This window comes from Barbus barbus, assembly GCF_936440315.1.
Source record: "Barbus barbus genome assembly, chromosome: 4".
In the NCBI taxonomy this organism is placed as follows: Eukaryota; Metazoa; Chordata; class Actinopteri; order Cypriniformes; family Cyprinidae; genus Barbus; species Barbus barbus.
In genome coordinates this window covers 17,733,630-17,755,228 of record NC_136732.1, presented here as the reverse complement: position 1 = coordinate 17,755,228, position 21,599 = coordinate 17,733,630, and the positions used below count along the sequence as shown (strand labels likewise).

At 36.8% G+C, this 21,599-nt stretch overlaps 2 protein-coding genes across 5 annotated transcripts; both read left to right on the top strand.

The window, feature by feature from the left end:
• Window positions 1–71: 71 nt before the first annotated feature.
• LOC306868840 (C-type lectin domain family 17, member A-like) lies at window positions 72–3,578 on the top strand. 3 transcript variants are annotated; one of them, XM_079415240.1, is made up of 7 exons: window positions 72–149; window positions 1,017–1,073; window positions 1,153–1,233; window positions 1,613–1,749; window positions 1,850–1,968; window positions 2,123–2,286; window positions 3,386–3,578. In XM_079415240.1, the coding sequence occupies exons 1-6, from the start codon at window positions 83–85 to the stop codon at window positions 2,268–2,270; spliced, it is 609 nt and encodes a 202-aa protein (XP_079271366.1). In that variant the 5' UTR covers window positions 72–82; the 3' UTR covers window positions 2,271–2,286; window positions 3,386–3,578. The 3 variants fall into 3 exon arrangements, 2 of the variants coding, with proteins under 2 accessions (XP_079271366.1, XP_079271367.1); XM_079415241.1 differs by lacking the exon at window positions 72–149 and adding an exon at window positions 365–555; XR_013784135.1 differs by lacking the exon at window positions 72–149 and adding an exon at window positions 373–555 and having other exon boundaries at window positions 1,850–1,972.
• A 1,654-nt stretch (window positions 3,579–5,232) lies between these two features.
• On the top strand, window positions 5,233–14,591 carry LOC306868839 (all-trans-retinol 13,14-reductase). Of its 2 annotated transcripts, none has more exons than XM_079415239.1 (16): window positions 5,233–5,491; window positions 5,654–5,836; window positions 6,024–6,265; window positions 6,953–7,154; window positions 7,286–7,483; window positions 7,578–7,697; window positions 9,075–9,213; window positions 9,331–9,440; window positions 9,677–9,843; window positions 9,961–10,120; window positions 10,332–10,477; window positions 12,236–12,404; window positions 12,492–12,601; window positions 13,292–13,342; window positions 13,450–13,580; window positions 13,684–14,591. In XM_079415239.1, the coding sequence occupies exons 1-11, from the start codon at window positions 5,332–5,334 to the stop codon at window positions 10,475–10,477; spliced, it is 1,827 nt and encodes a 608-aa protein (XP_079271365.1). In that variant the 5' UTR covers window positions 5,233–5,331; the 3' UTR covers window positions 12,236–12,404; window positions 12,492–12,601; window positions 13,292–13,342; window positions 13,450–13,580; window positions 13,684–14,591. The 2 variants fall into 2 exon arrangements, with proteins under 2 accessions (XP_079271365.1, XP_079271364.1); XM_079415238.1 differs by having other exon boundaries at window positions 13,681–14,374.
• Window positions 14,592–21,599: the final 7,008 nt, after the last annotated feature.

Below are 21,599 nucleotides of genomic sequence, written 5' to 3'. Positions count from 1 at the left end.
GTTTACCACTGAATAAAATATATATTATTAAATATATTATTTGTATGCTTATGTTTGCTATGCAGGGCACTGTTGTGAACAAATGCTGAGGAAATTCTCAGTTCTTCTCTTCCTGTCTCTGTTAGCAAATGGGGTGTTGGCATACCTGTGTGAGTATTTTATGTTTTACTGATTTGATTTGATTAAGCCGGGCTCACACTGTGCGATTTGTAATAGTCTTTTGCGATTGTTGCTTGTCACACTGTACGAACATGATCCCCATGTCAGACTGTAGGATCTCAGTTGTCTTAATGTCAGACTGTACGACAGTCAAGACGCGACAAAAACGGACGTACTCAAGAAGACTTGTCCGGAGTTTTACGTCATCAATACGTGACCCGCGTTCTCTCGCTCTAATGGTAGCCAGCAAACAGCAGCAACGTGTAGCGTTAGTTTTATTAATTACATGCCTTGATGTTAAAAAAAAAAAAACGAAAAAGACGACGTGTGTGGAGCAATTCATGGCTGGGCAAAAGAGGACTTTATGGACTTCCAGTTCTACAGAGCGAACTTGAGGTAATTTTGTTATTCGAGTTTAAACATCATGCCCCTTAATAAATAAACTTTAAGTAAACTTTACTTTGTACATATATTGTTTTTACAAATAACGAAGTTGAAGTTTGAAGTTGTCGCGCTAATTGCGTCATCAAGTTCAGTGCTCCTGTTGGTTCTTGGTTTGACGGTCGTCGTAGGAGATGTCACACTGCAGGAAAGTGTCTGAAATCTTCTGACAATGCCAGAATTTAATCGGAGGAAAAAAATGATCGCAACGGCCATTAATCGGCTGTCGGTGAACATGGCAAACCAGCGATCTAGACAACCGATTTTATCGTGGCCAAAATCGCACAGTGTGAGCCGGGCTTTAGTGACCTATACAATTTTGCATCATAACATTCCATTCATTTCCATGTTTAAATAAGGTTTTAGAAATTCAGTGGGGTCTTATTTTATTTTCATTGCACCACACTGCTTTACAGATATCACAAAAAATGCAATTCTGTATTGTGAACCAAGAAGAAACTGCTTAAATTCAGGTAAATAATAATTTCTCCTCATCCAAAGCTGCACAGGCACATTAGCTTGATCGTCTTACCAATTTGGCTCTTTCCACAGGATTGCTTTTAGATGTTCAACCAATCATGAAAATAAATTCCATGAACATTAAAAACCACAGTCTACCAAACTACAGTTCAGGTACAGTAAAGTCATTATGAATTCATAAATAGGAAAAAACATTTCCATTCGGTCTACTGTAAAAAAAATGGCCAGAGCGGCAGGTGGATCACAAATGCAGTTAACCTGACATTACATCTACTTCAGTTACAATACAGTTTGATTTCTCTGTTTGTATACTTGTCATTTCTATATTTCTTAGGTCAGAATTTGATTAGTAACACAGTTTATTAAGTAAGACAGAAGTACACAAGATTAAATACAGTTATTCACTTGTAAATTTTTCATTTTTTTCTCACCTATCCGGTTTCAATATTCAGCGTAACCACATACTCAGATTTTTTTTTTGAGTGCACATCCTGTACATCTTTATTAAGCTAAACTTAAACTGTCTGTGCAGATTTACAAGAGAAGTGGATCAGAGCACAGGGCAGATTCTATGTATTCTCCACTGATATCATGGACTGGAACAGCAGCAGACGACGCTGTCAGGATCTGGGAGGAGATCTGGTCATCATCAACAATAAAGACGAACAGGTACAGACTAGGAGCAGTGTGAAGACAACAGTGTAAAACTAATAGACTCTGGGTTTCATTATATAAGACAAAGACAAAAGCACTTATTTCTGTGTTGTAGGAATTTCTGTCTAAAAGAGTAAATGGTGTAAATGACTATCACTGGATTGGCCTGACCGACAGCCAGACGGAGGGCGTGTGGCTTTGGGTGAACAACAGCCCCTTAAACAACACCCTCTTGCAAGTATCATTTTAAAATTCTTCTTAAAATCACCTTTGTATTGATTAGCTACAAATAACATACAAATTAAGCTTTTTTCCAACACAGTTGTTGTTCCTCATTAATTAGTTCTTGACCTCATACATGTAACTGATAATTGAATGGTTATTTTAGATGGGAATCTCCTCCAGATGACTGGAAGGTTGAAAATCCTTTGCATGGTGAAGACTGTGTTATCTTAAAAGGAGAAAAATGGGGAGATGTCTCTTGCTTGAAGAAAGAGAAGAGGATCTGTGAGATATCATGTTCTCCACCTCACTGACAAGTTTAAATAAGAAGTAATTAGATCACTTTTATTGCTTGTATTTAGATCGTTATCTTTAAACTTTAAAACTGTTGTCATTTCCTGCGAATGAGTGTGAGTTGTAATAGGCTATTGTTAGTGGTCATATATCATGCCATGTATGTTATGCTTGTAAATTAAGCCATAAATTTAGACCTTGTATACTGTATACACAACTAAATTGTTCAATCCTTTTCTATTTTATAGGCCTACTATTTTACTTAATTCTATTCCAAACTTATTTTCTTAATGTAATGTTTCTTAATGCCAAAATGATGTAATTTGTTGGTAAAATAATGTAAACAATTTAAATATTGACCAGTTATTTGCATAAAACATGCCAAAATTAAGAATTCATAAGATAAGCTGACACACTCTGAAGAAGACTGGAGGCCAAAGTTATTTGTTTATTTTAGATTTTTTTAATACAATTGTAGTCCAAATGTTACAAAAGGTATTGCAGAGGTCTTATCCGAAAGCACTATTTCACAATGAACAAAAAGCAGATAAATATAAGTAGTTGTCTTATCTACAATTTTACTATCAAACATAGCCTACATTTTTATCCGTTTTATTAGTTAAATCATCTCAGCATTATCGGAGGAGTCGTCAACACTAAACACGTATTATAGCCTATTGGGTGGTGGTGTGATGAAATGTTTACAGTATAACAGCAGGCTGCTAGTCAGCATATTACAACCACACTTTGTGCCTTATAACACGTGGATCGCTATCATCGTAATTTCCTTGGCTTTAGTGGCCATTCTCTTCAAATATGTTTGCTATGGACACGCGCGAGCCGCTGAAGCCCATGGTGTTTGACGAAAAGCTGGAGAATAAAGTCCTGAAAAAGGATGAGTTAAAAATATGAGCATTATTGTTGATATTGCTATCTAGACAATATACAGTACGCTATCTTGGCAATATGTATAAAAAAATCAAAACTGTACTGTAAACTACCTTTTACTGACTGTCTTTCCAGTCTTGCATCTTCGTTCTTCGTATAGACAAAACGTGCACAAAACTTTTGTTTTGTTTTCCTGCAGTAAATGCTTTGGTTTTTATGAAATATCTAATAGTCTAACTTTTTTTAGTCTAATCCAGGCTTTCTGGCCAGTAAGGTCCCTCAGGACTTGGATGCAATAGTGGTTGGCAGTGGGATTGGTGGATTGGCAATTGCTGTCCTGTTGGCTAAAGTGGGTAAGAAGGTTCTGGTTCTGGAGCAACATGACCGGGCTGGAGGATGCTGTCATACCTTCACAGAGGAAGGCTTTGAGTTTGATGTTGGTAAATGGATCAACCTGATATACCAGTATTTATCTGCCAAAAATCCTATCATGTCTTGCTTTGGCAAAAATAAGCACATTTATTGAGTCTTATTAAAACAATTAATGTGCTGTCACATGTCGTCATAATTAAATCATGTGTCTGTCCAGTTTGAAACTCTCTCTCTCTAATATACCTGAAGAGCTCATTTGCAAAAACAGATTTTAACAATTTTCAAAAATCATGTATTTTCATTGTGCATTCCAATTAATCTCAATCAAACTGCAGTTGGGTTATTTTTGATTAGGTTAAAGAAAATAATTTAAAAAATACAGCTATCTAGCACAACAAAACACAGTAAAACAAGATAACATAATAAAAAACATGATTTTTGAAAATAAAAAAAAAGTTATCTGTTTTTGCAAGTAAACTCTTCAAAAAAAAAAAAAAAAAAAAATAATATATATATATATATATATATATATATATACATACACACACACTTCACATGCGGAGTAGCACACATTAATTTCCAAATAATCAGTTTGTGATGATTTGTCTTTCCAATACTTCAGGTATCCACTATATTGGAGAACTACTGGTTGACAGCTGATGTATTAAATCGACCAAAAGTGACTGTGAATGCATTTATAATGTTACAAAAGATTTATTTTTCAAATAAATGCTAAAACCTGCTTTAAACTTTAAACCTAGAAACCTTTAAACCTTTAGAAGATAAAAAAAAAATTTAATTTAAAATTTAGAAGATAAAAAAAATTTAAGAACTTAATGGAGACACGGAGTAAAACACAAAATGTAATCTTGACTGTTAATGCTCCTGTCAGAAAGTTGGGAATAGCAAATGGTTCATGTTTCTGCTGAAGTTCCCGGTGCACAAGGGCCTGGCCTGTCGCCTTTCTTCATTCTGCTCTGAACAGGGTCTTTGTCTCTAAATCACATTTATTTCCTGCTCTCATCTTGTATTATTCACATTTTTGTGTGTGTATTTTTTCCTTTGTCTGTATATGCTTGTATAATCTGAATGTTAATGTGAAAAATTATTTATTTAAAATAAATGATACTTTTATTCAGTAAGGATATATTAAATTGATCAAAAGTTACAGTGAAAACATGTATAATGTTACAAAAGATTTAGATGTCAAATAAATGCTAAAACATGCTTCAAACTTTAAACCTGTTGTCATTTCCTTTGAATGAATCATGAGTTGTAATAGGTCATATATCATGGCATACTGCATATGTTGTAAATGAAGCTATAAATATACACATTGTCTACTGTATAAAACAAGTCTGTGTGTTTTACTAGCCTACTTAATTTACTTAACATTCTTAAAAATGAAACTCGGTGGCAAAAAGAAATGATTTATACATTGCCCAGACATTTGCATACAAATGATCAGCAAACTAAGAACTGATTGATAGAGCACGTTTTATGATTGTTGCTGGTTGCATTTATTTGTCTGGTTTATTAAGACGAAAGCACATTCCGTTTAGTTGTTATTTTACACGGACCGATGAAGTAGTTCAATTTTAGTATTCGTAATATTATAATATTAACGTACATTTATATACGTTTTATTGGTTAAAACGCCCCTCCTCTCCACAAACAAAACGTCATTTAAAAACAACCTTGTAATTGGTCAGAATCGTCTTCGGAGGAGGAGTCAGGGCAGTGGCGTCAGAAAGTGTTTCATTGTACGCAATAGCCTAACAGTTTTTGTTAGCATATGACAAAACTTTTGCGCCTCACAACATGTGGATCGCTATCATCGTAATTTCCTTGGCTTTAGTGGCCATTCTCTGTAAATATGTGTTGGGGACTTCTGGACCGAACCCTTTTGCTATGGACACGCGCGAGCCGCTGAAGCCCATGGTGTTTGACAGGAAGCTGAAGAATAAAGTCCTCAAACAAGGTGAGTTCAAAATATGACCCTGCGCGTTACCACGTATTTATGCTTAACGGAATTGTAAGTTAAAATCCCAACTCTGTACTGTAAACTAACTTTTACTAACCATATGCATGTGTTTTTATGAAACACCTAATTGTCTAACTCCATATTTGTATCCACATCCAGGCTTTCTGGCCAGTAAGGTCCCTCAGGACTTGGATGCAATAGTGGTTGGCAGTGGGATTGGTGGATTGGCAATTGCTGTCCTGTTGGCTAAAGTGGGTAAGAAGGTTCTGGTTCTGGAGCAACATGACCGGGCTGGAGGATGCTGTCATACCTTCACAGAGGAAGGCTTTGAGTTTGATATTGGTGAGAAAAACTTCTGTACTTCACAATGGATCAACCTGATGAAACAGTATTTATATAACTAAAACCCTATTGTTTCTTGCTTTGGCAAAGATAAGCACATTTATTGAGTCTTATTTAAACAATTAATGTGCTATATCACATGAATAGGTCAGTTTGTGGTGATCTGAATGTCTTTTCCCTAACACAGGCATCCATTATATTGGGGAACTATTGGATCACAAGCCATTTCGCTGTGTGGTTGACCAGTTGACCAATGGACAGCTGCAGTGGGACCCGCTGGAGAACCCCTTTGACAAAGTGGTCCTGGGTCCACCAGAAAACCGGCGCATATACCCCATCTACAGTGGAAAAAAACGCTACATTGATGAACTGAAGAAGTGCTTCCCAGGGGAAGAAAAGGCCATCGATGAATATGTGAGACTTTCCAAGGTGAGAAACAAGGATAGTGTTTAGTAAGTTTAGGAGTTTAGGCCTGTTGGGTGTCACTGCACATGCTGGTCACATGAACCAAATATTCAAATATATACACTACCATTCAGAAGTTTAGGGTCTGTATGTTTTTTTAAAAAGTGTTTTTTAATGTCTCTTATGCTCACTAAGGCTGCATTTATTTGATCAATAATACAGGAAAAACTGTAATTTGCAATATTATAAATGAGTTTACTGTTAAAAGTATTAATTTCTTTAAAAAAATCTTACTGATCCTAAACTTTTGAATTGTAGTGTAGTTTTAGTCATTCAGTGCTCTGAAAATCTAGGGGATTTTAATGTGGTTAGGAGTTAAAGATGAAATGTCTTTATAACTGTATGTCATGTTTGCATGACCTTTCCCCTACAATCATATCCACAGACAGACTCATCCAAGGGCATTGTGGCTCTCTAAAGGAGGAATGAGGTCACTGCATGCTTGCACATGAGCTTGTATCAACTTCATTATCTATTTGTGCCCTGCTTTTATGATTAAGGCACAAATCAGTTATACAGTATATTGCATTTCATTAGTTACAAAGACTAGACTTAGAAACTGATTAGACCTGAAATCCACTTGTTAAAGAGCTTCGTGGAGACACAGAGTATAACACAAAATGTAACACTGATCTTGAATGCTCCTGTCAGAAAGTTGCAAATGGCGTATGGTTCATGGTCCTGCTGAAGCTCCTCCCGACTCCTCTCGCAAAGTTCCTGGTGCACACAGGCCTGGCCAGTCGCCTTTCTTCCTTCTTCCGCTATGCGTCCCGCAGCCTGACAGATGTGGTGAGTGAGCTCACACAGAATAAGGACCTGAGAGCTGTTATGTCCTACATCTTTGGGACCTACGGTGAGATGATCCAGCTCTTTGACTTGACTGAAAATTTGTGGCTTCATGTGTTCCCTCTCTATTTCTAGCCATAAACCATACAGTAACTCACAGCTACTGACCTTCTTCAGTTTTTGTGTTTGTTTAAACAGGTAAAATGCCCAAAGATGCAAGCTTTTCCATGCACAGTTTGCTTTTGTGCCACTATTTGAATGGTGCCTGGTACCCAAAAGGTGGTGCTAGTGAGATCGCCTACCACATGATCCCCATCATTGAGAAGGAAGGGGGTGCAGTGCTTGTCAGAGCCCCTGTCAACCGCATTCTCCTCAATGACGCGAAGGAGGCTATTGGTAACACTTCACACACTACATTTTAGAATTACAAAAGCAATTACAATTAAAGCCAGGATTTAATGACTGGGCTGTTTTGTTGGCACTGATGCAGGTGTGAGTGTCCTGAAGGGGCAGGAGGAGGTGCATGTTCATGCTCCCATCGTGATTTCAGATGCTGGAATCTTCAATACCTACGAACGTCTCCTGCCCAAAGATGCGCAGACTATGCCTGGTGAGAGAGAGCCTACGTCTATTCTGCTTTTTTGGAAGAAGATTCTTAAAGAGCTACCTGATGTACTTCTTATAATTATAGTTGAAATATAAGTAACGAAACATACACTCAGCAGCCACTTTATTAGGTACACCTGTTCAATTGCTTGGTAACACAAATTGCTAATCAGCCAATCACATGGTAGCAACTGCATACATGCATTCGACTTGCTGAAGTTCAGTCCGAGCATCAGAATGGGGAAGAAAGGGGATTTAAGTGACTTTGAACGTGGAATGGTTGTTGATGCCAGACGGGCTGGTCTGAGTATTTCAAAAACTGCTGATCTACTGGGATTTTCACGCACAACCATCTCTAGGGTTTACAGAGAATGGTCAGAAAAAGAGAAAATATCCAGTGAGCGGCAGTTGTGTGGACGAAAATGCCTTGTTGATGTCAGAGGAGAATGGGCAGACTGGTTAGAGATGATAGAAAGGCAACAGTAACTCAAATAACCACTCGTTACATCCAAGGTATGCAGAATACCATCTCTGAACGCACAACACGTCAAACCCTGAAGCAGATGGGCTACAGCAGCAGAAGACCACACCGGGTGCCGCTCCTGTCAGCTAAGAACAGGAAACGGAGGCTACAATTTGCACAGGCTCACCAAAATTGGTCAATAGAAGATTGGAAAAATGTTGTGTGGTCTGATGAGTCTCGATTTCTGCTGCGACATTCAGATGGTAGGGTCAGAATTTGGCATAAAGAACATGAAAGCATGGATCCATCCTGTCTTGTCTCAACGGTTCAGGCTGGTGGTGGTGGTGGTGTAATGGTGTGGGGGATATTTTCTTGGCACACTTTGGGCCCCTTTATCATCGTTTAGCATCGATGCTAAAGGGCCCATTTAGCATCGTTTAAACGCCACAGCCTACCTGAGTATTGTTTCTGACCATGTCCATCCCTTTATGACTACAGTGTGCCTATCTTCTGATGGCTACTTCCAGCAGGATAATGCACCATGTCACAAAGCTCAAATCATCTCAGACTGGTTTCTTGAACATGACAATGAGTTCACTTTACTCAAATGGCCTCCACAGTCACCAGATCTCAATCCAATCGAGCACCTTTGGGATGCGGTGGAACGGGAGATTCGCATCATGGATGTGCAGCCGACAAATCTGCAGCAACTGCGTGATGCTATCATGTCAATATGGACCAAAATCTCTGAGGAATGTTTCCAACACCTTGTTGAATCTATGCCACGAAGAATTAAGGCAGTTCTGAAGGCAAAAGGGGGTCCAACCCGGTACTAGCAAGGTGTACCTAATAAAGTGGCCAGAGAGTGTATAAGAAACATAAGTATAGGTTGTTTGTGTGTGTGACGGTACTGTACAGCAATCCAGAAACAGCTGAGTATGGTGCAGCATGGAGATGGTGGTCTCAGTATTTTCATTGGTCTGGATGGGACAAACGAGGAGTTGGGCCTAAAAGCAGACAATTATTTTATCTTCACTGAGAACAATTTGGATGAACTGTGAGTGTGAACCTACCTTTACTAAATATTATGCAAGTGCTTGTTCATTTTTAAACCTTTGTCCACTGTAACATCAGCACTACTCTCATTTTGTGTTAATGTCTGCTGTTTTTCCAGATTGGAGGGTTACATGAAGGGGAACAGGGAAGAATCTTCTAAAAAGGTCCCTATGATTTTTGTGGCTTCACCTTCTGCCAAAGACTCAACCTGGCCAGAAAGAATTCCAGGTAGAGAGAAAAGGAGAAGATAAACAGATCTCTTGTTCAAATCCGGAGTTAAGAATTTTATCATCTAATCACAAGTGGACAAACTTGTTGAGTGTTTTGAGCTTGTCCATATTTGACAATAGGATTGTAATGTGGTTAAATCGGTTATTAAAGGTTTTCCACTAAAATAACTGACACTTCTGCTTCATATATCATGTTTGTGGTTAAATTAAAATCTTAATATGCTTCACCTACAGGTAAATCCACCGTGACTGTCGTTAGCTTTGCTAACTATGCATGGTTTGAAGAGTGGAAAGATGACAAAGTGAAGAACAGAAGCATAGATTATAAGGAGCTGAAAGAGGCGTTCATCAACAACATATTAGAGGCAGTGACTGAGATCTATCCTAAGATCAAGGACAGGGTATGAACTCTCTAAACAGGGTCTTTGTCTCTAAATTGCACTTATTTCCTGCTCTTGTATTATACACCGTTTTTGTGTCCCCCCCCCCCCGCCCCCTTTGTCTCTCTCTGTCTGTAGATTGTATATGTGGATGCAGGCACCCCAATCACAAATCAGCATTACATTGCTGCTCCTAAAGGAGAAATCTATGGCGCTGATCATGGTATTGCTCGCTTCAATGTTGAACTAAACGCCACCATCAGACCACAGACGCCCATTAAAAACCTCTTCCTCACGGGTGAGTTTGTCTTATGCAAATTCTTATGTAGGCCATCCAGAAGTAGATTTTGAGATTCATTCCATGCCGTAAGTTTTTTTTTTTTTTTTTTTTTTTTTTTTTTTTTTTTTTGTATTCGTTTTAGCTGATAGTAACTAATGTTTAGAATGAAGAATGTGTAAAGCACTCTGGTTTATCCCCATTCTCTTTTAAATCTGGACTTTGCTTACAGGTCAGGATGTAATGTTGTGTGGCTTTGCTGGAGCTCTGACAGGAGCGCTGACATGTGGTTCTGTTATCCTGAACCGTAACCTTCACCTGGATGCCATTGGTCTCGCCAAGAGAGTCAAGAATGGCAACAACAAGAAGAAAGAATAAGTATCAGTTAACACATAATGTTCATAATCATTCCCAGAGATATCAGATATGAGTGATTTAATAACCACTGCACTGCCTAACAATATTGCTCACTGTATTTGCACTTAATCATTTTAAAACCCATTTATTGGTAAAGTGTTTACCAAGTGTCTTACTGGTTTAAAACTCAACTATACTGTAATTCAAATCTAGTTGTCAATGCACTTAAAAGGGAAATGAATCAGATTCAGTTGATTTAATTTAAATGGTTTTATTGTTAGCTGTAAAATAACACAGTTTTCCCATTTAACCTTCTATTTGAAAGGTTTATTGTGTGAAAAGCAGAAGACATGCTTTGGACTCTGTACTGTGGGTGTTTTGTAAAAATGAACTGAAATCTTAGTTGCACTTAGATTTGATTAATTACTGTGGATTTACATGGCTCTTTCTCAAATTATATATTTGAGACTCTGTCTGATGTCATCTGCACAGTTATCTGTGTGTTTTTCTGACTTTAAGTTGCAGTGATATTTCAGACTGGTTTAAAGATGCCTGTAAATGTACTTATTAATATACAATGGATGCATGTGCATACTGAATAAAAATGTTCATTTCAACAACAAATCACTGTGTGGTATGTATCAGGTTTTAAATCAAGGGGGCAGTGTGGCTGAGAGTCAAGTCTTAAAATGGCAGATACTATATTTAATAAATGTTTCTTTTCTTATCTACCCTGCTGAAAGAAAAAAAGAATCATTATCTTGAACAAGCCTAAACGAAATTGTTAAATAATGTTACATTTAGCATTTTAAAAATGTCTAAGGTCATTGCATGGAACAGCAATTTTTTTTTTTTTTTTTTTTTATTTATACAATACATGATTTATTTTTGCTGACATCCACAGTGCATAGATGTACAAAATCGTTTCACATGGGAATACGTTTTCTTGAATAGTTGACTTCACATAAGATGGGGGATATCCAGAAAAAATCCTGGGCTGTTCATTGGTTGGTTTTGCAGATGCAAATCGCACAACCCAGCGTCTTGTGAGGTTTTATTAAAATCATGGCAAACAACGCTTATTGATCTGTCTCATTGATCCAAATTAGTCAGCAATCATTTTCCTGCTCAAGGTTTTGGGTGACATTGACAGAAAAGGTAATTAAATTTACTTACAGTTTCACATCTTTGAAAGAGCGTATATGTGAATAAACATATAAACAACATTTAAACACCAGGTCAATAAACACTATTTTAATGCGAGATGTATATCTTTGTGTTTTGGATAAATCTCGTGTCACCAGTGATGGCATCTGAAGTTGGGTCTCTTGACCTTAAGTGGAAAACTCAAATATTATACAAATTACGCATGGCTAAAAACTTCATTTGAACAACTTTAAAGGCGATTTTCTCAATATTTAGATTTTTTTGCACCCTCATATTCCAGATTTTCAAATAGTTGTATCTCAGCCAAATATTGTCCTATCCTAACAAACCATACATCAATGGAAAGCTTATTTATTTAGCTTCCAGATGATGCATAAAACTCAATTTTTAAAAATGGACCCTTATGATTGGTTTTGTGGTCCAGGGTCACATTTATGTAAGTCTTTTCTACAAAAAAGTCATCATAGCCCATTAAAGAAGATGCAGTCGTTTGAATGTACAAACACTTTTAGTGACAACATGCCCCAGTGTAGCAGCATATTGTCTCTCTGTGTGGGATAAATTAAAGACTAGAGCATGTGTTCATGTGTTTTTTCCTTTCTCTTTATATAGGATAGTGATGCGTCAGCTGCTCAGCGGACTTGACTTCCTCCACACTAACACCGTCATTCATCGGGACCTGAAGCCAGACAATGTGCTTGTGAGCAGTCGAGGGGAGGTCAAGATTGCAGACTTTGGTTTAGCCAGGATATATACATACCATATCGCCCTCACCCCATGAGTATGGAGCTCAGATTGACATTCACAGTATTAAGTGAGGTGCTAGTGAGCTCCTGCATGTGAAGTATTTGTATTTATGTGTGTGTAGGTTGTGACTCTGTGGTACAGGGCTCCAGAGGTCCTGCTGCAGTCCAGTTACATGTCTTCAGTGGATATGTGGAGTGCGGGGTGCATCTTTGCAGAGCTCTTTCTGTTAAGGTGAGAACAAACAGAGAGATATTTTATACAATGGATGTCAAGTCACAACCTGACATACACTACCGTTCCAAAGTTTGGGGTTAGAAGTGAGATTTTTTTTAAGAAATGATAAATATTTTATATACGTATAATTTTATTCAGCAAAAACATTAAAGCAGTGACAGAATTTACATTTATATACTTACAATGTATTTCTATTTCAAATAAATGCTGTTCTTTTGAACCTCTATTCTTCAAAGAATCCTGAATTTTTTTTTACATGTTTTTGTGGAAACTTTATACATATATTTAAGCAATCTATTTTCACCAATGAAAATAATAATGTTTCTTGAGCTGCAAATCATCATATTAGAATGATTTCTGAAGGACCATGTGGCACTGAAGACTGGAGCAATGGCTGCTGAAAAGACAGTTTTATCACAGGAATAAATTATATTTGAAAATATTTATAAATAATATCTCACATCATTGCTGCTTTTACTGTATTTTGATCAAATAAATGCAGCCTTGCTGAGCATTAGAGACTTTCAAAAACATTTAAAAAAATCTTAATGACCCCAAACTTTTGAACTGAACATTTGTCTACAAAGCAAGACAATATTTTTCTTTTGCCTTGTGTAGTTGTTTATGGTTTTGAGAATATCAAGCAATCTGATGATAATTTAAAACTCTCTCTCATCTTTTCTGCAGGCCTTTGTTTCTTGGATTCACAGAGATCCAGCAGCTGCAAAAGATCTTTGAGTGAGTCAGAATACTTCTGCATTTCCAAATCCCAGTGAATATTATTGCAGCCAACAACTACACCTTTTTGTGGTCATTTGTGGTCTTGCATGTTCGCTGTCTCTCAGGGTCATTGGATTGCTGGGTGAGGAGGACTGGCCCATAGAAAGCCCTGTCTGCTACAGCCCTACGTGGGCTGAGAAAAAGCCTACAAAACAGTCTGCCCAGTCTCAGCCATGAGGAGAATGACCTGCTGTCTGTAAGTGGTGTTTATTCCTATATGAGGGAGATTTTAGTGACTGGTACTCAAAATACACATACAAATAATTTTCTTGTCTGAAACTTCCCTTTCCACACAGCAGTTTTTGACTTTCAATCCAGCTCATCGCATCTCTGCCTGCAGAGCTTTGGCCCATGCCTTCCTGGCAGACTGCAAGAGTGAAGATGAATGACAGATGAGTGAAGAGGGCAGAGTCAAATGATTAGTCAGGCGCACCGAGAATTATTCTGTTAAATTGATTTTTTTTTATTATGGAGTAAAGTGCAACACCTTAACCTGTAGATCACGATTTTATCTAATGAAAATGAGGTGCAAACATTTTTAGTGGAAATGTACAATTTTACTGGTACTGCTAAAAAGAAACAAATGCCCTTAAAAAGTCCAGCTGTTTTTGGAGCTCTCGCTCCTTAATATACCATCACCTTATTCGTGTGTTTACAGTGGTGAGCAGGAATGAAAATGAGTCTTTTCACGTGTGACAACTCTCTAATAATGGCATTTTGTGTATGTTGCAGCACAATTGGTGGTAAGTTTAATGTTTCCAGTTAGTTTCAGTGTGCTACCTTAAGAGTTGTTTTTGAAAGTTGACTGATGCTTTTGTGCCTTGTATTGTGTTTGTTTCGGCATCAATTGGAAGTGTTTGCTTTTTTTAATCGCATACAGTGTTTTAAGTTCTGAGCAAAGTTTTTATGTCTTCTGTTCCTGATGTATTTTCGGTAAACACAAACCAGAGCCAACAGTGCCTGTTTGTAATTAAATGGGCTGAGATTAAAAAAAAAATCTTGCAGACCACAGTTATGGAAGTGGTCCACTGGGAGGCAGTCATGCCAAAGTATAAATTGCATTTTTTATATATACAATAGCACATGACCATAAATTGGTTCAGTCACATGGAAAGACACATCTGCCATTCCGAAGAAATCTAGTGCAGATGGGTCAGCGAGTTCATTCATTATTTACGCTGAATTTTTCCTGTTTAAAATTAAGTCCACTAAAAATGTCTGTTAATGTTTAGCTGACACTTGTTCACCTCAGTAGTACCAGGGGTTTTGCATTTACTGACAATTTTCTAATTAGCAGGGAAAACAATAATTCAGAGCAACCAAAAGCTGTTTAATAAACTGAGCTGTTGCCCCTTAGATTGGAATCTTGCCCTGGTCTTGGGGTATTTTTATCTCTCTCTCTCTCTCTCTCTCTCTCTCTCTCTCACACACACACACACCCTAAAAGGGCTTTTCACACTTTCTCATTGGCCATTGGGGTGTTGTGTGTGTGAGGCTGTCAGAGCTGATCCGAGCGCACAGCTGATCCACCCAGACCGAGTAAGTACATTCATTCATTTCTGCCGTTACATTGTTCACGATTTTTAAGAATCACAATAGTCAGATTCTTTATCGTTGTGAAACGACAAAACGATCAGCTTTTGTGTTCATTTCATAAAGTTGCTTTGGTAGTCCATGCTAAAAAGTTCAGTAGTGTCTTTCTCGTGTCAAGAAGATTTTACTTGCAAACCAAATGAGCTTTTATTGTGTTGCGGATCTTCATTATATAAAATGAGTCAAATCTGCTTCACTGTCCTGCTCACTAGATATCTGCTTGTACCTATTTTCAGCGCAGCAAACGCACCTGTAGGCTACACCTCAAACTCAATAACTCACTTCATCGAGTTTCTTATAGCACTATCTGTACATGTACGCTACTGCAAATTCAAATGACTTGGACAACTGTTGATTTAGCAGAATCGTGTCTATGCCGAGCGTCTGCATTTACTCACCAGAACCTGATAAGCAGTATTATGACTCTTACAAGTGATTAATGTAACACATTACTTGAAGTTTTATACAATGCATATAAATGCATTCTGCATGCATAATGCCGCAATGCTTTATAATACATCTTGAGTTGTATATTTTTATGAGTACATGGAACTAAAGATATAGTGCATTTTTTTTTTTAATACTTCACTATTAATTGTTGAACCTATGGAGTATTATAGAATATAATCAGCATCAGCTTTTATATCACTATACCCAAAGATGTACCCAAGAATAGATATTGTCTGCAGATGTTTATATAAATGCATTGAATATAATTTTTATTATAAAATCTTATGAATACCTCTGTAATACGTTATATGTAAAGGCTTCAAATAAACTCTTACAGGTTTTTATTATTAATGTTGTGGGTGACAATTACTAGTCAAGGATAATTAACTTAATGGGAAAAATCGAATTTCTTTCTTCCTGGCCTGCAGTGAGGTTATGAGTCAGTTAGTCTTCGTGTGTGTGTGTGTGTGTGTGTGAGAGGGTAATGGATATGTCTTGTCTAGCTTGTGTGACCTGTGTGTTGTGCGAGTATATCCAAGGTCAAAAGCTATGTTGTTTCTGTCATCCACTGACACTATTTGTTTATTTGTTATGTTCATTCTGTTCCTGGTTAGCGTCTTAAACATCTTTGTGTTGAACTGTTTGCCACTTGTCTTAAGACTATTACTATGTCTGTCATGATATTGATAAATATAACCGTGACATTGCATTACCTGATCATAGCTCAGGATGGGGGCTAGAAATGCTGGAATCCCATCATGGTTGTAGCTATAAGTCCGTGAACTTGCTCTACTCTGAATCCTTGTTATGTAACAGAGTAGAATGACATGTAATAGGATGTGTCTTATAGTAATATGTCTTATAGCAAACAGTCTTTAAAATAGTCATGCCAATCTTTCTTGTGCTGGATTTTTTGCTTTAACCATTTGATTATGATTGATTTAACAAATATGTGCACACACACACAGATACACCATAATACACATAATGATTTTTATATTGTACAAACTGTATTTTCTAAACCTACCCATAACCCTACCCCTCACATAAAACTACTGCCATTTTTTTAATTTCAAAAAACAGTTTATTATGTTTTTTTTTTAAGCCATTTGGTTTACAATGACACAGAAAGTGTCATTAACTGGGTTTACATTGTATGTCATTATACACTTTTGTTCATGTATTCAAGCACACATTGAATGAGTCTTTGAATCATTAATTCAACTGATTTGTTCAAAAACACCAAATCATTCAGGAAATGTACACTACCGTATTTTGAAACGGATCTGCTGTGGCCTTTTTGCTTGGAAAAGTATTGAACAGACAAACTGGCAATTATTTATCTTAAATGTAAGCTAAGTAATAATACTTCTTATTTATTGAATTGTTTACTGTTGGTTGCTTTGCCTTGTAGATGCCCTTAACACAGTTTAGAAATACAAGACAAAGAGTATTGTAAAAATAAAACAAAGTCTAAAAATGTGATTTCAAAAAGTTGAAATTTTAAAAACACTTTTTAGCATTGCTCTTTTAGAATGCCAGGACAAGCTTGAATAAATGGAAAAGCAGCGTGTTCTGTGTGAAAGCTGCCGTTGCTAGTTCTAACGTGATGTTTTTGAATTAGGAATGGAAGCTTGGACACATCTTTTGAATTTGCAATGTCAGATCCTGGATTTTTGCCCATAACACACTCTTGCTTGTCTGATATTACTCAAATACAGTGACTTGTCTAACATAACAGTCATTAATCATCAGATAAATATGTAATAATTAACAGCCAAAAACAAATAGCAAAAAATTATTTTGGTAATATTACTATTAAACAATGTAACAATTTTTGTTAATAATAATAATTATTATTATTATTGTTATTATCATCATCATGGATATTCATAAATATTTATTTTTGTAGCCTGGTTCATTAGTATTGTGACAAAAAGCAGAAATAAATAATTAATTAATTTAAAGCTGATCTTAAGATGTAAAGTAAAAAAGTAAAGTCGTGACGTATTGTCAAGTATGGTGACCCATACTCGAAATTGGTGCTCTGCGTTTAACCCATCCAAGTGCACACACACAGCAGTGAGTAGTGAACAAATGCACACACACACACACACACACCGTGAACACACACCCGGAGCAGTGGGCAGCCATGCTGCAGCGCCCGGGGAGCAGTTGGGGGTTCGGTGCCTTGCTCAAGGGCACCTCAGTCGTGGTATTGAGGGTGGAGAGAGCGCTGGACATTCACTCCCCCCACCCACAATCACTGCCGGCCGGGGACTCGAACCCGCAACCTTTCGATTACGAGTCCGACTCTCTAACCATTAGGCCACGATTCAGTATGTGTATCTCACCTGCTGTTTGAATACAAGCCCTTTGGCCATTAATTGATGTCTGATGATCTCAAATGCATCTTGTATTACTTGTTTTTCCTGGCAAATACCTTGGACTCTTATCATTATAATGAGACTTAATCTAAATGCAGCTGGATTGTTGTGAATCAGCCAGAAAACACACCTTCTATAAGCTAGCTGTAGTACAATTAATCCAGCGGCTATTAAGCAAGATAAGCAGCATGTGCTGAGAATACCTCAGTCGTGACTGGTGAATCGTGAACGCTGCTGTCTATGTGTGTGTGTTTGTTTGCATTTGTCTGTGCTCAGCACATGTCCATGCCAGATAGAGTTACTGGATTAAGGACTGATGAGTCTAACTGATCCCAAACGTCAACCAGCCACTACAGTGCCTTTCCTACCCGTATCCTCAAACTCCCTCTCATGTGACTCGCTCTGTCTCTGTCTCTTGTGTAACAGCTTTGTTTGGTAGCTCACTGCTGGATGCCGTGCAGGGGCATCATTACTTACAAACCATGTCTTTAAAAAGCTCACCTAATATAAATGTAAGGAAAAATAAATAAAACCTAAAATGTTTTAAGCAATCTCAAAGCCAGAAGTTAATTAGATCAATACAAAGATGTTGTTAAATGCACATAACAGACCTTTTTATCACAAATAGATGCTTAAAACACTCTGCTCTCCTGGTCTGAGACTCTTATCAGGGTCATAACATGGCTTAGCTTGTTAAACCTCTCAGGCAAGTCTCTCTCAGACAAGACATGACTCTCATGCTCCCTATAGAAAGAACATGGCAATGCTGCTAAAGATCCTGTCCGGTAATGCAAAGTCTTAAGAGGTTTAAGCTATTATTAGATTAGATTTGACAACAGCATTTATCAGAGTTTATTTATTATAACTTGAATAATAATCAATAGTCTTTCCTGTAGCTTGAACAGTGGAGTATGGCACAATGGGTCTGTGTGTTTTATTACCAGGGAAAGCAAGAACTGATAAAATGTAAATGTATAATTTGAATGCAATGAAAGTTGATTTGGATGAACTCAAAAAAAAAAAGTGTTTGCTAAATTGTATGTTTTTTGTGCAATACTGAACAGGCTCTTCATGTATGAGCTGTATGTAAATGAAACAATATGTCTTGACTATATTTGAACAGTTTTTTTCCCCCTATATGGCTCATATAACAAACTCCTACTGTTTAATTTTGTAACAACATTGAGTTAAAGTGATGTTCCACCCAAAAATGAAAATTCTGTTATCATTTTCTCACCCTCATGTCGTTCCAAACCTGTATGAGTTTCTTTACTTTGTTGAGTACATAAGATATTTTGAAGAATGTAATATGCATGCATATGACACCACCATTTTCACAAATTCACGTTTTCAACGATATTGTTATCAAGAAGTTGCAATCTGCAAACCTGTTTTCAAATGTTTGCGCTTTTAGGCTCCCAAAACACTGTTGTTGTGTAGATGAATGGGCAAAATGCATAAAAAGTTTTCCAATTTTAGTTGAAAACAGTGTTGTGCAAACAATCCTTTGTTCAGTTCTTGGAGGATATATATCGGAAGGTCATAATAATTGTGATTCCTCATGTTATGAGTTCAGTAGAATTGAGAGCTCAAACTCTGGGTTCCTGAAACACCATATAAGGCTCGCTGAGTGAAGTGGTACCTCATTCTCTGCTGTAGTACTGCTGGATCTCTGCGCTGTTGTTATACTGGGCTTATTGTGTTTCATTTGTGAGAGGATCTGGCAGAATGCTGATGCTTACAGTTTGCTTATTTAGGAGCAGAGGAGCCCCTACAAATACACACACACACACACACACTCATAGATGTTCTTTGATGGACTAAACTTCAAGACTGAAACCAGTCATTACTAGATATTCCCATTTCAAAACTATTCTTAACACTTTCAAAGGGCTTATTTAAAACATGAGTAATGGGTAATTATAGTTCAGTCTCGTCATCACTAACTTTAGTCTGGCCTTCCACACACACAATCACACACACAATGATACATTCTCTACAGCAGCTCTCTTGGAGGGCTCCCATGGGTCGACCATCCACCACATGCCAGGTCCATGTTATATGGGTGATAACATGATGATGTCATTATTTATGTATGAGTAAAGCTGTGTTTGCGTTGTTATGGCAGTCTAGGTAACCTAATCTGTGGATTCATGATGATAATTTAGGAAGGCATGTTCTGAACGGTGCTGTTCGGGTAATTTCATGTATTACAGCTGAGTGTGACTAGCATGATGATGGCTTACAGTCTCTTTTCAGACCAGATGCATTAGCTCCACTTGTTCTTCAGGTTCCTCATGTTATTGCTCAGAAATGACTGTATTTACTATACTTTACTTACAAAAAATTGAAGTCAAATGATAGTTTATGATAAATAATGATAACATACACGATAACGTAGCTTGAAATATGTATAAATAAATATGTATAAATAAATATTTCTCCGACTGAAGCAATATTAACTTTTCTTTGGGATTAGTTTGACCTGAACAAAAATCAAAATATTTTATTAAAAATAAAATAATTCCAAAAGACAATTAGCAGGAGTGTACTTCTACAATATGTTTAAGAAAATTATATTATTATTATTATTATTAATCTTTAATTTAATCTTTTATTCAGCAAGGAATTAAATTGATCAAAAGTCACAGGAAAGACATTTATCAGTTTCTCCAATAATATTACAACTGTTTTCAACAATAATAATAGTAATATTATATGTTTTTGAGCAGCAAATCAGCATATTAGGATGATTTCTGAAGGATTATGTGATACTGAAGACTTGAGTAATGATGCTGAAAATTCAGCTTTGCAAAACAGGATTAAATGACAAATTATTTTAAAATATAATTGAATACAAAACAGTTCTTTTAAATTGTAATAATGTCACATAATATTACTATTTTTACTGTATTTTTGGTCAAATAAATGCAGCCTTGGTGAACATCAGAAAATCTTATCGACCCCAGCTTTTGAACAGTAGTGGATGTTGTTTGTGTTTTTTCCCAGTGGGGTCAATGGGGTCTTCAAAGGTATCATATATACATTTAACAAGCATTAATTAGCTTAATCATTTTATACAATGTTGTATGCTGTTTAAGCTGTTTTTAAGGAGGAATCATTGTAAGAATTGTAAGCTTTATTACTATTTGACTTATTTATTTATTTAAATGTGCAGTATTATAAAAGCAGTAAACTTGCTGAGACTGCAGTATACTAAAATACACCTGTGTTGGGTGTTGATGGATCAGCTTGTCTGATGAATGGCTTGCTCTCAAAGACTGCTGAGTTGAGCTGCACTTCAGAGGTGTAGAGTGTCAGTGCAAGAGGAGTTTCCCAAATGCAGGAGCTCAGCAAAGCATGTTATGGAGCACAATTACACAGATAATTATGAAAGAGTAATGCTAGATTTACAGGTCGGTTTATGCATGGACTAAGAAATGAAAAAGTAAAAAGGGTCTATATTTGTCTGTGAGATGATTGTTCAATTAACTTGCTTTCGTGTTTATAGATATGTGAAACCGTTGAATGACTTATGAATACCTCTGTTTTAATTAAGAACTCTTATTTGTTTTTCAACAGTGCCATGTCCTCGAGGAAATAATCAGGATGGTACACAAATGCATTATTATAGGAACCTGCTGTAATTTGAGTTTATGATCATCCAAACTTTCTTCAGTTGAGACTCCACCCTTGTTTTTCCAATTTGAGGTGTTGATATAATCTTAATCACGCAACAGGAATTATATTTCAGACTTCCAAAGGGAGTTCATGATATAGACAAA

Excerpts from the sequence above, each read along its gene's own strand:
- LOC306868839 (XM_079415239.1), top strand. The coding sequence starts at position 5,332 with ATGTGGATCGCTATCATCGTAATTTCCTTGGCTTTAGTGGCCATTCTC. Across the intron at positions 5,837-6,023 it reads AGGCTTTGAGTTTGATATTG|GCATCCATTATATTGGGGAA; the intron begins GTGAGAAAAACT and ends TCCCTAACACAG. Across the intron at positions 9,844-9,960 it reads ATCCTAAGATCAAGGACAGG|ATTGTATATGTGGATGCAGG; the intron begins GTATGAACTCTC and ends CTCTGTCTGTAG.
- LOC306868840 (XM_079415240.1), top strand. The coding sequence starts at position 83 with ATGCTGAGGAAATTCTCAGTTCTTCTCTTCCTGTCTCTGTTAGCAAAT. Across the intron at positions 150-1,016 it reads TGGGGTGTTGGCATACCTGT|ATATCACAAAAAATGCAATT; the intron begins GTGAGTATTTTA and ends ACTGCTTTACAG. Across the intron at positions 1,750-1,849 it reads TCAACAATAAAGACGAACAG|GAATTTCTGTCTAAAAGAGT; the intron begins GTACAGACTAGG and ends TCTGTGTTGTAG.